This window comes from Enoplosus armatus, chromosome 16 (assembly GCF_043641665.1).
Source record: "Enoplosus armatus isolate fEnoArm2 chromosome 16, fEnoArm2.hap1, whole genome shotgun sequence".
Lineage (NCBI taxonomy): Eukaryota > Metazoa > Chordata > Actinopteri > Centrarchiformes > Enoplosidae > Enoplosus > Enoplosus armatus.
In genome coordinates, this window is record NC_092195.1 from 2,647,483 (window position 1) to 2,661,015 (window position 13,533).

The following is a 13,533-nucleotide window of genomic DNA, read 5'->3' on the forward strand; positions in this document are numbered from 1 at the left end:
GCCAGTAAACACATCAATAATCCTGCAGGTTGACTGACTGGATTGCTGGATAAGGCATGAAAATGAAGGAGGAAGACCCGTGGAGAAGAAGCAATTAGTGTTCACTGGAAGGTGTGCGGGGCCTTGGAATAGTTAGTGATGTTGTGTTAAATAGGAGGGTAAGCCCGGAGTCCCAGTTGGTGATCCGCCTAATGTAAGCAACTGCTAGGAGAGAAGAAAAATCAATTACTTTCTCAGACAGGAGTCAACTTTTCCCTTCTAAGAACCCCTTTCATGTACAGTAACTTCCATAAACTGGACACTACTTACCATGCTGTTTCCACAAATTTAAAGGAACAGTCGATTAAAGATTTATTCAGTCTAGCACCAGTAACAGTCTGGGAGGACGCCGCAAGCCTAACTCTGTCAAAAGTATAAGAAAATATGCCTTCCAACAGCTCCAAAGCTTCCCTTCTCATGCAATGTAGACATAGAAATGTAAAAACAAGACATTGTGGTTTGAATGACAAAGTAGGTCATGTCAGTGCCTTACAAAACAGCCCACAGAAATGTTTAGTGATCTATAGTTAAAGCTGCGTAGCTGTCGAGGACAGTGGAGCAGGGTTAGAATTTGGGTTGGCTATAAAAACAACGATGACATGTTACCACCTTGTAAAGTCGCAGTGGTGAGCGTGTTAGCAAAGCCTTGCCTATGTAAAACTACCCCGGACGGTGGAGCAACGTTAGCATTCATCTGGAGCCGTGGCCACCCGGCGACGGCAAGTTGCCAACTTCTGTCTGATTACCGTTCGCTGATGGTCTATTTTGCTGAAAAGCCTGAACCCAAAACAGCAAAGTCGCGGGGCCATTAAAGCCAAAACAATGAGCTGGAACCCCATGTAGTGCTGAGGGGAACTGCAAGGTCGGAAGATAATTCCCCCCTGGGTTCATCACTATGGGTGACCACCTTTCACCTTACACATTTGATTGTCATTTGATCCATTGAAATGATGACATGGTGCAGCTTTAAGGTTTGGTTTAAGTTTAGGCATCTAAAACTACTACAACTAGGTCCAGGAAAGATTGGGGTTAAAGCCGAAAGAACTCTGTCCATGTCACAATATGTTACAGTCAGTCATTATTTGTTCGACCACATGAACTCACTTGTCAGGAGAAGGTGAATATAGGTTGTTTTAAGGGCCTTTTTTTTTTTCTGGCGAGGATATATGCTATGCTAGGCTAACGCACCCTGGAGCTACGGCACGTCGGCACTAGACGCACGGAGGTGAAATTGATTAAATCTCTCGTCCGACCACAGGTTCAACGGCAAGCATGTTGCCCAAAATATTGGACTGCTCCTTCTAAACGCGACAGATTCATGGCATCGTAAAAAGTGCGCGCAAACAGATTTTTGGTGCGGCAAGTTATTTAGCGTTTCGCTACGTCCCTTCATTTGGGCGTCAGTGAAATCAGATCAATAAGAGGAGGCAGCTTGAGGGAGGTGGCGGTGACAGTCAATATGCATAATCATCAATATTTGATGCCGAGACAATAGAGGGGCAATGGATAAACATGAATCTCGCGCAAATCCATTTGGCAGAATCCGTTCCTTCCTCTGACAAGTAATTGCCGGAAATGAAACCCTGATGTTAAAATGTGTTTCTTGGAAGAGTTGAATGTTCAGGCTCTCCTTGTTGTCACTCACGCACGGCTACAGTATCTTTGACAAATCCAACCCCCACCCCCCCACCCTACCCCTGCGCGAAAAACCATGTAATTCTCCGTCTGCCTCGTCGTCGCCGTGTCCGGCCGAGTGACTCATGTTTCTCATGTTTACGCTGCGGCGGTGCTTCACCTAGCCGTGATGATGAGGACTTTGCCGTGAGCCACAGCTGAACACCCTACATCCACCCTGCTGGCACCGCTTCAGTGTTTTCATTCCATATGATAGGAGTCACACCACATTCCTGTTACAACTTCTCTGCGGCGCATAAAAATCTCCTCTCGGAAACCGCAGGGCCATGTGTTTTGAGTTTTCCCTCTGTTTGTTCCAATTTACAGCATCTCTCCCCACTTTTTTCTTCTGCTCCCTCTCTCTCACACACACACACACACACACACACACAAACACCGATCGCGCGCTCTCTCTTCATGTTGATAGGCCCATTTAGACCTCATGAAAGCATTCTATTTAGGTGCATTTGAGGTTATGGTTGTCACTGACAACCAAGCTGTCAGAGAGTGGCAGCCTCTATCAGTGTTGGGGGTTTCCAGAGGAGCTTACAACACACAGAGCAGCTATTGACGGAGCCTGCTTCATGGACTCAGACCTGCCAAAGGCAATGGTGTGTGACAAAGCCAGCGAGGGGACCCCGCAAAGGAGAAGAATCCCCCCATCTGATAATGATGTGATTTGATGATAATGCACAGTTTAGAATAGTAATATGATTAAGAGGAGGGGGGGGGGGGGGGGACACTTCAAAAATGAAAATAGTACCAACCTATGAAGCCACGTTGAATATTTTGATGGTGGAAACGTGGCCCCAAGTCATCGACTGGGGAGAAAGCAGGGCCGTAGCAACCGTTCAGCCCGTTTCCATTGCAGGAACTTTTTCAGGCACCCAGGAACCATTTCAGGAACTCAGGAACGTGGCCTGTGTTTTGACTGGAGGAACCACGGTCTAAACGAAGTTCCTCAGTCGTAGCTCTAGGTACAAAACAAAAAACAAAACTCCCTGCTTCGAGGTCAGTACTATCGGGGCGGAGTCTGCAAAGCTGAGTGTCTCTCATTGGTCGAACCCAGAACTTGTAATGTGAAATTGCACACAGGAATTCATGAAAGCGACTTTTAGTTTTAGCTCCTGTGGCTCCAAACTTCCTGGAACTGTTTGGTCAAAAAAGAGGCAAATGAGGACGCTGAGGTCATGTCCTCAGTATTTTGTTTTTCTTTTTTTTTGGGGGGGGGGGTGTTTTTTTTTCCAGTATCTTGAGGAACTATATTCTGCACCTTATGATTTACATCCAGTGCCAATGGGGGGGGCCTGCTGCACCTACTAGTAGGCTTAGGTTTAGGCAACAGAACTACTTGGTTAAGGTTTGTAAAAGATGTCACATGACTTACGTAAGTCGCGTTCTAACCCTAACGTTAGAAAACTTCGCACTTTAAATAAGTCAGCGTTGACTTTTGGTTTCCCCAACCCTAACCATACCTTTACCGTAGGCTATTTGCCATCGCCACAATTCGTCCCTTACCTTTAGCACACCGAGGCTACGAAGTGCAGGAATTTTGAAAGCAAGACCTTTTTAAAAGCTTGGCATTGGAAGTTAAAAGAAATTTAGAAGAAGAAACAACACGTTGAACGTAGCTCGTCCAAATTTTTCTTTTGCTTGTCAATAACAACGTACCTGGTAGAGCCATTTCTGGCAAGTCTACAATATAAAGATATCATTTCCCATTTGTTTTCAATTATTTCATTGTAACTAGTTTGGCGGCACTCAGTGGCAGTTTGGTGCCACCTAGTGGTAGCTTGGTGCACGGCATCACCTGACCTCACCTCAGGAGCCTTTTTATTGACGGCAGGTGTGTCTAAACGGAACCGTGGAAGACGCCAGGAGTTTTTCAACCGCTGTGTGTTTTGGCTATTTTTATTTGGTTTAATCATCAGCTTGCTTGCTGAAATTCGTTCATCACCCCACCTTTTGGTTTCTTCGTAAAAGGCCCTGTCTATTCTGGTGGATGTTGGTTTGGGGTTGCTTTGATTTCGTTTTGGTTTGACGCCACAGCCAGTTAAAGCGTCTTTTAGCCGCCACTGAACGACTCGAACTGCGCCATAAAACCAACCCGTTGGACCACCCGAACCATCGTGGATCATCGAGAAAAAAACGTGAGTAACCAAACAACCAGAGGCGTGTCTAACATTGTGGTGTCTGTGGGCGGCGATGTTCCGTTTAGTTTAGAAGCCGCAATGAACACGGTTGATATTTTACAAGCTAAAACTAGCCTCTTTCGACTCGACACGTTTAACGGACTGCTTTTAGGCCAGCGACAAATAAAGGCTTCAGCATTTCCATCCCAGAATTGTACTCCTGTGAGTGTGGAGAAGGCTTTTACAGAATTAAACAGAATTACACGCAAAAACAAAAGGAAAAAAAAAAAGAAATCCAAACAATAGTTAGCCACCTCCTTCTGTTGGGTGGGGGTACGTCGGCAATCCTGCCTGTGCGGCCCTGGGAGGAAAGCACTCATTACTTACCACGCGTGAATTTACTCCTGGTTATGTGCAGCTGCTCAAGGTGTCTTCCTTATGGATACAGACCAAAGGTCGTCATGAATTATAAAAAAAAAAACGTGTGCTATGAAGCTGTAGGCTGCCTCGTTAATCTAAATACGCGGGAAAAAAACCACGTGCAACTTTTGCGAGGATTCACAAATATGCGAGGTATGGAGTCTCGCCTGTGGGGGTTCACACACACACACACACACACAGAGAAAAAACAAGTTAAGGTGTATCTTTAATCAGTAATAATTGAATTAAAACTCATGGTGATTATCACTTGTGAAATAATAATAACAATAATAATAATAATAAGCATGATGATGATGATGATGATGATGATGATTGAATGTGTCTGTATATTGTGTGTATACATGACTTTGCCTTTGGAAATTGTATTGTTGGGTACATCATCCCCACCCCACACACACACACACACACACACACAAACACACACACACTCCTCCTCCTCCTCCTCCTCCTCTGGAAACCTGTTCTGGAGGGAGTGACTTGATCCAGGCGGCGTCCAATTATGTGGGAGCAGCACTTATTCCACTTTATTCCCGGCTACAGTTAAGTGGCTCGGAGCCTTCAGAGGCGCGCGGGCTCGTCGTATAAAGGCAGAGCGGCGGGCGGAGAGAAGGCACCCCCGTGTGACGCGCGAACGGAGCGCCAGGAGACAAAGGTAGAAACGGCCACTCCACCCGGCGAGGCGTCTGGCGGCGCGCAGAGGAGACGCGGAGGATGCTCCCGATCAAACCCACTAGGACCCTTTTTTTTTCCTCCCCCCTCCTCCCCCCGCGTCTGGAAATCCACGACCTCGTATAAGTGATTCACGAGAGCCCGAGTTTTCAGCTCAAGCCCAACCAGTCTGCCTGAAAGGCGGCAGGAGAAGCTGGGATCAGCGCCTGGAGAGAATTATAAAGTCAACCCCGTTTTTCTTTTTTCTTTTTTAAAGGAAGGGGTGGGGGTGAGGGGTGAGGGGTGAGGGAGGTTTGGAGTTTGACAAGCGTCCCCTCGTTGATTTGTGTTTATTTTTGAACCTGCGCTGGACCATCGTCCGCCGAAGGGGGAATCAACTGTTGCTGCGGCCGGGGCGGGCGCGGGGGGACGTTCTCCGGCTGTGTCTTGGCGTTCGTGGGTGGATGTTTGACCGCCACTCGGTCCCCGCACGCAGCACAGCCGCGCGGCCGGTGTTGGTCGTGCAGTTAACATGGAAGAGAGACCGACGCTGTTGCTGATGCCTCGGATGCACCTTCGCCTGGCCTGATGTGATGCCACACTGTTGCGCTGAGGAGAGTGATGACACCCCGCACCGCTGCCTGACCGTCTCTGTGTGCGCAACACAACGCTCTTCTTCTTCTTCTTCTTTGGGCATTTGAACTCACTGGCAGACGGCTTGTTGTTGTTTTTTGTTTGTTTGTTTGTTGTTGTTTTTTTTTATTTTTATTTTTTACGTTATAGTGACCTTGCCCGGTTTTGGCATCTGTTCCGCGGGAGATCATCATCATGCTGATGATGATGAAGAACGGCGGCATGGACGCGCATCAGGTTGACATCGATTCGGAATTTGAGCCCCACGGTCGGTCGCGGTCGTGCACCTGGCCGCTGCCGTGTCCGGAGGATTTCCCCGGGGAGGGGGAGGCGAGCCGGGGTCTGGCTCTGGCGTCGGTCAAAGTGGAGCAGTACAACGTGCCGGCGTGCCGGGCCGAGAGAAAAGGCGGCGCACCGGCGGAGATCAAGCACCCAGCCGGCGCCCCGGCCCCGGTCGTGGCCGCTCCTGCCTGCATGTCCGGGGCTGCGCTCGACGTGGCCGGCCAGCTGCGCAAAGCCAAGTCCTCCCGGCGAAACGCGTGGGGGAACCTGTCTTATGCAGACCTCATTACCCGTGCCATCGAGAGCACCCCGGAGAAGAGACTCACCCTGTCCCAAATCTATGACTGGATGGTTCGCTTTGTTCCTTATTTCAAGGATAAGGGCGACAGCAACAGTTCAGCAGGATGGAAGGTAGGCCACATGAAAGAATTCTCTGACACCACATGGTAAAGGTTTTCAGCGCAGAAGCGGCACTATATTTAGCCTCAGTCCGGGTCTGCAGCAGAGCTCCTTCTCTGCATATTTGAAAGCCACATAATTGACCCCTGGTTCCAGCAATTTATGTCAGTGGCGTGTCCCCATGTCACTCCACACTACAGTGTGTGGGAAGGGGGCGGTGAGCGCGGCTGGATGCGGGTTCACTGGGTTCACCGTATTTAGGGATTGCAGCCTGTGCATATGGGAGCAGCCGCGCGGAGCCGAACTCCCCCTCTACACGGTCCCCCTTTGGATAGGCGACCCTTACGCGCCGTGACGCATTGGTGGTGTCTGGTTCCGAGCCTATATTTCTCTGCGTTATGCGGGTCGCACGGGGGACAAAGTGCGCCCCCGGTCCGATTTGCAGCTCCTCGACTGGAGCGTCACCCCATGCCGCCGGTTGGGTGCTCTGGATAAACGCCCCCCCCTCCCCCCCCTCCCATCCAGTGCGCGCAGGCTGTGCCAAAGCATGGCACATGGCGCGAGGGGTTGAAAAGGACAATAACAAGAGATGATGACATGCGGTGCCACAGCAAGCAGATGTAACGACAGATTATCCCTTAAATTCAAATTAATATGAGGTTAATCTAATAGATTGGTTGCTGTAATCTACTTAAATTTACCACCCACTCTGTGTGAGGAATAATAGTCTTTTGTTTCCAGGCCCCCAGTGCTGGAGCTTCCCCTCACGCTGTAAAGTTTTGCTCCAGCATGCACCCCCCCCCCCTTTAAACCAAAGTTTAAATCAGCTCTGCTGCTTCAAATTGCAGTTCAGTGAATTCTAAATAGATAGTAGACTGTGTTTCCATATCTGGTGAATATGGCAATTAAATACATCAGTGGAGACTAAACTGGCCATTCATCTGTAAACACAAGTAAATAACACACACATATATATATATATATATATATATATATATATATATATATATATTTGAACATCGCATTTGTTTTGTCTCCACTTTTATGGTCTTTTGGCTGCAGTGGGAGCTCCATCAGAGGGTGACAAAAGGTCGACACTGCAATTGATGGAAGCTTCTAAAATGATACACACTGTTAACTCAAACAGACTTCTCGTTGAATTTAGTGGCATCGCTGTAGCCGGCGTTCAACGCGACGACAACCTTAAAGATGGCTGGGGGGAACATGTCTAAAGGGTCGCCGCAGCGATTTAGCGTTTCCATAAAGTTGGGGGAGCTCAACAACACAGACGGATTGAAGAAAGTCCTCCGGTCCCTAGCGTGGCTCCAGCTCCAAAAAACACTGTGTCCTACAATTCCCATAATGCAACCCCACAACGTCCTTAATTAGACCCTCCCTGCCCACTTCCCTCGGGTCATCCCACACCTGTTCCAGCGTGGAAGCACGGGGCTCTCCGTTAAAATGTTTGGGTTTCTCGAGATGACCCTGATGACATCACAGTGACGTCATCTGGGGGTTACTTTACTTTCACCAGTGCCACGGAAGACGTGATACAGCCGTTCGTTCAAAGTGCCCGGCGGTACGCGGGGTGGAGGGCGGACGGGGGGGAAACACACGTTGCGGTGGGGATTAACAGGCATTTCACACCATCTGCGTGTTTGACATTGAGTTGATCCAAAATCCTCTATCTGCTTCTCCCGTCATGTTATCATATCCTCACAGCGTGCCATTGTCTGCCTCCTTCTTCACACACACACACACACACACACACACACACACGAGGTTTCTTCAGTGCTTTCCGCCCTGCCTTGACATCTCATTTTGGCTCCACACCAGCGTCCAATTGAGCAGTATTAAGACGCAGATTAATCTCAATAAAATCAGGTTTGAGTCGAGCCGCAGCAACCCCTGTCCAATTTTTATGGTATTGGGGGAGGGGGGGGGGGTTAAAATTGTTAAAATTGGATTTAAAGCAGGGCTTAATTCCCGGGCCTTGTTTGTGCTGCCCAGGGATGCCACAGCTTGATACCTGCTCCCATTCCAGCTTTGCGTGTGGAGGTTTTGATTGGCCCCGGTCTGGCAAGGGAAGTGATTGGTGGAGTGAGGCCTCCAAGTCCGGGCAAAAAACCCCCCCCCAACTTGATTCAATCATAATAACGCTCCTCAACAACAACAACAAAACAAAACAAAACCAAAAAAAAAAAATGGGAGGGAGGGAGAGAGACGCACACATGCACGCACATGTTGGACTGTAACAGTTGGCAGCGATTTTAATGAGATTTGAAACGCGGAGGTATGGAATCGCTCACACACACACACACACACACACACACACTTGTGTACAACGTGTGTTTCACTCTCGCACATTCCTGTATGTTTCTGCTTAGATTGAATAGTACTTGGGGGGAGGAGGGGGGGGGGGGTGGTGGTGGTGGTGGTGGTGGTGGATGTATATGGATGGATGGTTGGATGGGATGAGTGGGAGGGAAATAAGATCCAGCCAGAGTCTTGCTATTAAAAGCAGACTTTAAGAGCTGTTGTGTAATCCTGTCTGAGAGCTGCTGCTCAATTCAGCCGCTGCTCTTTGTCTTCATCTGGGCCGGCAGCTTCTTAATACCACACACACACACACAGAGACACAGACACGCCGACTGTACTCACACACTGTTGAGGTGTCACTCACTTGTTTAAGTGTCAAGCGCGAAGGCTGCAGCGGCGTATTGGATTTCTTCCGCGCGTTCACACACTTCTTGTGTCCAGTGGTAGTGTATGGATTTCTTTGAATGCGGTCACACACACACACACACACACACACACACACACACACACACAAACAAACGGCATGCAGCGTTGCTTAAGCGTCTGGCAGCAGCAGGGTTACCATGATGACTATGTATGGATTTCTCTGACTGTGGTTCTGTAATTGCGGTCAAGTGTTTGGGCCGTGTTTGTTATTGCATCTGAGGTGGGAGGCTGTGTTTGGTCATGTGAAGTGAGTTCAGTCCTGTAGGTGGTCATGGTGGCGGCGGCGGTGATGCGGGGGTCTGCGCTCACACACACACACACACACACACACACACACACACACACACACACGCGCGGCGTTATGTTCATTTCACAAGTGGCTCTGCGTGGGAATGGATGTGCTGAGCTGTGGCCTGTCTGCAGGCTGTACCGTACACAGATTCAGCACCAGGCGGGCAGGTAGGCGCTCACCGACACTACCTGAAGGCTTTGCTAACATTAAAGGCACGTCGTGGGCGTATGACTGTTGTAATCAGACTGTGATATAATGAGCACACAGCAAACAAGACGCAAGCGCACACAAGGATCACGACCATTTCAGAGAGGCATTAAATAAATTAAACATTTGTTTCAGCTTTAGCTTGAACACTTTTTTTTGCATTAGGCTCATGAATGCAGCATTCTGGGAAGAGTTCGGATCGGTTTGAAGCTCCACGCGCCATCCCTGCACTGCCTGTATGTGGTGGATGGAGCTCCACCGGGCCCATATCCTCTGGGTCCCGACAAAGTGTGAGGTTTTAGGTCGGGTGCTTCGTGCTGGTTTGGGTCTCGTTTCAGATGTAACTCATGAGGCAGGCTCTCTCTCTCTCTCTCTCTCTCTCTCTCTGTCCGTGCCAGCCAAGTCGTGTCTTGCAAGCAGAATCAAAATGCGCAGCTGGGAAGACGGAAAGAGACGGACAACGTGTCCGAAATCCGTCCCTCATTCACTAGTCCGATATAATAGACACTCAACAGTTAACTCCATAGTGAGCTGTCATTTTTGCACCTGTTAAACGCGACACTTTGCATTGCGGGATTGTGAACAGAAGGTAGCATCCATGCCGTGGACACTTACACTTTTTCAGGTGTGCTGAGGACGCAACATATCGCGTAGGTTCCACACGGCAGCGCTCTTTGGTAAAGAGTAGATATAGTGCAGCGTATAGTCAACAGGGGGGGGGGAACAATGCATTTCGTTAGCCTGGTAAGCTAACGGTCGGGAATGGGTGGCATGTAGAACACAAATGTAGAGCTTTGGGTGCAGGTACTCAGGCCAGGTCATCTGTTTAGAACACAGACAGGCGCAGAGGAGAATACATGATAAGTAAATGTATGAGAAATAAGCTCCCCCCCCCCCACAGTGCAACCCTTGTGTATCTCCTTTAAGACGAGATCAGCCACCAGTTGTTGTTTTTTTTTTACGATGAGAGCCAAAGTTCCGTCACGTGAAGAGATTTCTGTGTTTTTCCTGCCCTCGTCTCGCGGTTTTGAGGTGGGCGGAGCTTGATTGGAAAAGAGTCTTGTGACGTCACGTAATACGTTTTCCAAAACTTTAACTTTTCTTGCACCTTATTTGGTATTGAGTATTTAATGTAATCCAGAAGAGGGTAATATTTGAAGGGATTTAGGGCCCAGTGTTCTGCTATAGCCCTGATTACTGAGAGCAACAATGGTTCTTTACCTGTAACATGCTTCTAATCTGCTTGTAATGCATTACAATGCGCTTCACGTAAAGTATTGCCGCCCACGCTGATGGCCATCACCTTGCTCTGCAGAGATTCCACTTGCCGGAGACAGAGAAGGAGAATAGGGTGCAGAGTGAGACGGAGTTAAAAAAAAAGAAAAAAAAGAGAGAGGAGGCAGGGAGACATTTTGAAGAACAAGGTATTATTTGTCCTGCCAATAAAACCTTTTTTGAATTGGATTCAGAATTGAGTGGGAGGGGGAGAGAGGTGGGAAGAGAAAAGATGGAGCGAGAGCGAGAGTGGTGGCGGTGGCCCCTGCTGCTGAGCACATTGATAGCAGCCTTAATGCCTGTGATGCTCCAGCGCCAGCCGAGACAGAGGGGAATTGGTTGGAGATGGTGGAACAGGCTTAGAGGGTTCCCCGTGCCAGCCAGCCTGGCGCTGGCTCAACAGAAAGCCCTCTGCACCGCTACACAGTTATTGTTATTATCACAAAGGCGCAGCAGAAGGAGAGGCAGCTCTCGAGTTGGCGGGCTTGGCGCTGGGTTAACCGGGGGCGGGGAATGGGAAGAGGAATTTGGAAGGCGAAGGGGGGTTGGTTGTTGAATCTGAGACTATGGTAAAACTCATCTGATCAGTCCTGTGAATGGAGAGGAAAACAGTTGGGAAGAGTCGTTGAGGGCGTGAATGGAAAGGAGGCCATGCAGAGATGGACAGATTTTGATCCGAGAGGATCAGTTGCCCTGTCTGTTGGTGCCGAGCGACAAAAGGCGTTTGAATAGAACGCGGGGCAGATATCACTTCAATCTGGAGAAGGGCTGCGATGTAAACAAGGGATGCACCAGCAGTGGAGGCGGGGTGTGCGCTGCTTAAATGAGTCATAGTGGTTGGAACAGAACATAATATTCTCGCCCTCAGCCCTCACACTTCAATCAGTTGGAATAAATCAGCTGGAATAAAATGTTGAGAAACACTCTACAGACGGAAATTCCAGAGAGAAAACCGAGTCCAGACGCACAACAGTCAGTCAGTCAGGAAGGCGGATCTTGGGAATCGTGCCTGGTGGTGTGTCGTAAAAAATGTCGGCCCAGCACACATTCTCTCCGTGTCGTCTACCAGACCTCAGGGCTTCAAAATGTTCTGGTGTCTGGCTCGGACGATGAGCAGAGCGCTAGTCAAAAAAAAGAAAAGAAAGAAACATTCAGTCCTCGCTGTCTGACTGACTGTGACTCAGGAGCAGGTCAGCACGTAATGTTGTTACGCTGCTAACAAGGCCTTAAATGAACATACCAGGGCGCTTCCTGTCATCTTTGCTCGTTTTTCTACAAATCACGTAAGCTTTACATCACGACGACCCATTTGGAAAACCACGCTGTTGTATGTCAGAGACAGGACCGTATTTTGTCCAGTGCTCCCCCGGCAGCCATTGGCTTCCTTTCCTTTCTATATGATGTGAAAACGCAGCCGACACTGGCTTGAGTTATGCGAATCCATCACAGTAACTCCTTGAGTGATATTCATCTGCAACAATGCACTATGCATCACGACGGCCTTCAAGTCTGCATTCATCTTTCGAGTTACAAAGTTACGTTATCGTTGCGGGGTAATGCCGTGCAGAGGTTCAAGATCGATCTGTGCTTAAGTTGCATTGCAACTCAATGATAATGTAACATTGACAAAAACGATTGCGCCACTGCTGTCACTTTTTATATAAACTGAATTCCAACGAATCATCATCACCACGATTTCCGATTGGATAGAAATGGAAAACGGTGGCTCCCCGGAGCACAACATTCATCCACGTTTCTAAAAGACAACAGCATAGTTTGCTGAGTGGCTACTCGTGATGATTGATTTTCATACCAAATGGAAATGAATGGAAACTAATGGCTGCTTGGAGTGGTAGACACCATATAGCACTTTTCTATTTCTTAAACACAGCAGCATGACCTGCAGAATGGGTACTTGTGATGTGAAGTACATGTGATTGATTGACTGTCATACCATATGGAAATGAATGGAAATCAATGGCTGCCTGGAGCAAAGACAATATGCTAAAACACAACAGCATGGTTTGCAAAAAAAAAAACCAAACAACCTACTTGTGATGTAAAGTATATGAAATTGATTGATTTTTATCCCATATGGAAATGAATGGAAACCAATGGCTGCTTGGTAAAATACATCAAAACCTGTATCGTATGCATTTAAAACAGTAAACATGTCAAGTATACATGATCTGATGTTGATTTTTGATGATTTGATGATCGCATTTTGTGATAAACTTGAAAGTCACACACCAGGAATCACTTTTGACATACAGTCATCCCAGCAATCCTAATAAATCAAGTCACAGCGGCACCAAACTGATTACAATCCCACTGGAATCAGAGAAAAAAAAAATGTTATAATGTAATCATACATCTGAAACGGCACTAAATTTTAATGTGATTAATGACACAGTTGCTTCATGAAGTATTCAACCCCCTAACTTTCTGCATATTGTACTCATTATACTATGCACCAATTTTAATAAATTATCATGCACTCACAGTGTGTTTATAATGGGCTTTTGATGCCTTATAATGCCTTATGAGCACCACTCCAAGTAATGTGTTGCCCTGATTTTTTTTTACTGCAAATGGGATTAGTTTTTGAGTTCTTGCACACGCTAAAATGGGTTTGATAGAGGTCTGTATGGATCTGAAGATTCTGTGTGTGTATATTTATGTGTGTGTGTGTGTGCATCTGCTCTTGTTGTTGCATAGCTAGGCCTGATGGGAGTCCAGGTCCGGGGGGTACAGCTCTAGTTAATA

The 13,533-nt window shown here is 47.9% G+C and overlaps 1 protein-coding gene across 1 annotated transcript in view; it reads left to right on the forward strand.

Annotated features, from left to right (window-relative positions):
• The first annotated feature begins 5,762 nt into the window (after positions 1 to 5,762).
• Positions 5,763 to 13,533, forward strand: part of foxo6b (forkhead box O6 b) — a 35,535-nt gene continuing 27,764 nt past the window's right edge. Inside the window, exon 1 of the mRNA XM_070922014.1 lies at positions 5,763 to 6,260. Coding sequence (XP_070778115.1) covers positions 5,763 to 6,260 — 498 coding nt within the window. The remainder of the gene's footprint in view (positions 6,261 to 13,533) is intronic.